This window comes from Monoraphidium neglectum, assembly GCF_000611645.1.
Source record: "Monoraphidium neglectum strain SAG 48.87 unplaced genomic scaffold scaffold05528, whole genome shotgun sequence".
In the NCBI taxonomy this organism is placed as follows: domain Eukaryota; kingdom Viridiplantae; phylum Chlorophyta; class Chlorophyceae; order Sphaeropleales; family Selenastraceae; genus Monoraphidium; species Monoraphidium neglectum.
This window is the reverse complement of record NW_014008102.1, coordinates 1-3,093: the sequence shown is the minus strand read 5'-3', so window position 1 is coordinate 3,093 and position 3,093 is coordinate 1. Positions and strand designations below refer to the sequence as shown.

Genomic DNA, 3,093 nt, shown 5'->3' with positions numbered 1-3,093 from the left:
GGGATGGATGGGGCGGAGCGGGGGCGCGGAGAGCGGGACGGCAGGCATTGTCTCGGGTTACTTTGATTGGGTTGGGAGGGGGGATATGGATGGAGCGGGGTGTGGGCGCAGAGGGGGGCCCCAGCGGGCAGCGTGTGGGGGTTTTATGGGCGGGCAAACAGACAGGCCCAAGTATATGTGATAGGCAACAAACAAAAACGGATCCAAACACATGGGGACAAACACACAGGGGGGCCAACCACACGCGTAATCCACGAGTGAGCGCCACCAACTTCCCCACACCTCCAGGTCTTTCTCCAGGCAGCAGGCGTCGATGGTGCGGCGGTAGCGCCCCGCATCATACGGCAGACCCTGAGGATGAGCGGCAGCCGGGCGGACAGGTGGTAGTGGTTGGGTGGCAGGGGGAATGGAGGGGGCATGGGGCGGTTGTGATGCAGGTGGCAGTCTGGCAGGGGAGTCGTCGAGGCGGCTGTGCCTTTGACTGTGTGTGAAAATGGCCGGAGGACGCTGAAACAGGTTGCTGACGGGCCCGGGCTGGACTCATGGCACTGAGGTGGCAGAAGCCGGCACCTGCCCACTCTATCCACCCCACCCCCATCCAACCCCGCCCACCCCTGCGCCAACCCTTCCAAATCCGAAACCCTGGACCCATTTACATGCTAAACCCACAGCCCCACCCCCGCCCACCATGAGTATGTTGTTCCGCAGCGTCGCGTTTTGGATCCAGCTGTCCTGCGCCGTGTACGCCAGGCCGCCCCGCACCGCCGCCCGCGCCTTGCAGCGCCGCACGACCGCGCCCCGCCCCTCCTGCTCATCCCCAGCAGGCAGATCTGCCTGCTCGACTTCCTCGACGGCAACCATCTCCCCCAGCACGGCAGACAGGAGGCTGCTCTTGCCGCAGCCGACGGGGCCGACCACGATGGCCAGGGCGCCAGCTGGCACCTCGAGCTTTATGTTGTGCAGAACCGGCGGGCCCTCGATCTCCCAAGCGAAGCTGCCGCCGTCGATGCTGATTGCAGCGGGCGCCGCGCCGTTGACGCCGCCGCGCGCGTCTTGGTCGGCGCCCAGGTTGGACGCGTCCGCCGCCGCGGCGGCGGCGGCCGGCGGCTTGGCCGGGGGGGCCGCGGCGTCGGCGGGGCCGGCTGCCGGGGTGTGCGGGGCGTCTGGGTGGGCCGGGGTCTCCATCTCCTCTGAGTCCATGAACTGGCGGTTGAGGCGGCGGTTGGGGGCGCGCGGGGGCGGGTGTAAGGCAGGGCGGCAGCGGCTACACGGACGAAGGGGCGGAGCGAGGGACGGTGAGGGGGGAAGCGGCGGCAGAGGGCCGCGCGCCGGCGGCCTCGGAGCAACGGCGGCGGGCACCGCGGGGGAGGCGGCAGGATGGGCGGCGGCGCGGCGCGCACCTTGCGCATGCGACCCATGCCGACGTGCGCGGCGATGAGGTTCATAATCTGGGCCGGGATCATGACGATTGGGAACCTGAAGGGTGATCAAGCAAGATGCAGCGGGGTATGGAGCTCGCCTGGCGGCTGGGGGAGGGCAACGTGTTCACGGGCCCCGACGCTGCCAGTGTGCGAACCAGGAGTCTGCACTTGCCGTATGCGAGCGACGGCACCCCACACACGCCTGCATATCATTGCACGCCTGTCCGCCCGCCCTCTCACCCACTCGCGCGCGCACACACACACAAACACACACACACACACACACACACGCGCGCGCGCGCGCACCCACCTCAGCAGGTTGAACAGGGCCAGGCTTGGGAAGGCCACAGCGGCCGTGAGGGGGCGCCCCATGGCGGCGTACACGCCAAAGGCGGCTAGGGACACCAGCACAGGGCCCGTGTTGAACACTGTCATGTTGACCTGGGGGGTGGGTTTGAATGGGTTTGAATGGGGTTTAAACTCTGTTTGAAATGAGTTTAAGAAGAGCCAAGGCGGGATGCGTGTGGTGTCGTGTCCGCCAAGAGGTGTGAGGAGGCGGTATTAGCACGCTGCTTGAAATCAGTCAAGGGGCCATCCTCAAGGGCAGGAGCCTGGGAGGGCTGGAAGAAGTGGCGCTTTGGCACTGTGTGCTGCGCTTGCCCCCCAGCGGCGACTCTGCAGGGAGAGCAAGCGCCGGCCGGCCGGCCGGGCAGCTGCGAAACACGTGGGGCCGGCCCGCTCGTGTCAGTGGTTGTGTCGCGCGCTGGCATGCCTGTGTGTGTATGGCTGTGCGTGTGTATGTGTGCATGCACGCATTGCGCCCCCCGCGCGCACCATGCTGAGCAGCTGCGTGCGCCTGATGTGTCGCAGCTCCTCCTCCCTGAGGGCGCTGATGCGCTCCATGTAGGGCTCCTCCCACGCGTACAGCTTGATGGCCTTGATGCCTTTGTGGTTTTTGGGGGGGGGTATGGGTTGAAGGGATCGGTCGAGATGGGGGCTGTGGCGACGGCTGGCCTACTGGTGCGCTGATGGCCTTGATGCCGGGAGACACGGCCATGTGCGACAAGGAGGGGCGCAGGCAGGACATCCTGTATCCGTATAGCTTGCCCGACCAACCATTTGTGAACATGACAGTCAAAACACGAGCGCACAGAACAACATGCACATGCCCACACATGCACAATGGCATGCACTTCAACAAACATGCGCACGTGTACAAAAACACACTCACACACACACACACACACACACACACACACACGACCCAGCCTCACCCGTGATGACCTCAGTGATCAGCTTCACCCTCGCGTCCGCCGCCACCATGGCCTGCCGCCTGGCCTTGGCGAGAAGCTTCCCCAGCAGCCACGTCAGCGGGATGATGGCCACGGTGACCAGCAGGCCGGCCAGGGCCGGCCACACGGTCAGGATGCGGATGAGGAGCGCCATGACCACGATGACCTAATGATGACGTCATCGTGCGGGGCGGCGGGGCGAGACGTTGCGGGATCGCCGAGCAGGGGTGACTCGACAAGGGGGGGGGTGTCCCCTGCACAGCTCTCCAGTGCACGCTTCCCACCAACCCGTACACCCTGCCCCCACAGACACACAGTCCATACACATCAACCGCCCACACTGCGCTTTCATTCCTCCACGCGCCTGTGCACCCCCAGCG

At 65.9% G+C, this 3,093-nt stretch overlaps 1 protein-coding gene across 1 annotated transcript; it reads right to left on the bottom strand.

The window, feature by feature from the left end:
• Positions 1-337: 337 nt before the first annotated feature.
• MNEG_15652 (hypothetical protein) lies at positions 338-2,867 on the bottom strand (the record flags this gene model as incomplete). Its single annotated transcript, XM_014035877.1, has 6 exons — positions 338-351; positions 678-1,203; positions 1,401-1,476; positions 1,732-1,862; positions 2,256-2,365; positions 2,696-2,867. 6 exons carry the CDS (start codon positions 2,865-2,867, stop codon positions 338-340), a joined length of 1,029 nt encoding a protein of 342 aa, XP_013891331.1.
• Between the last annotated feature and the right edge of the window lie 226 nt (positions 2,868-3,093).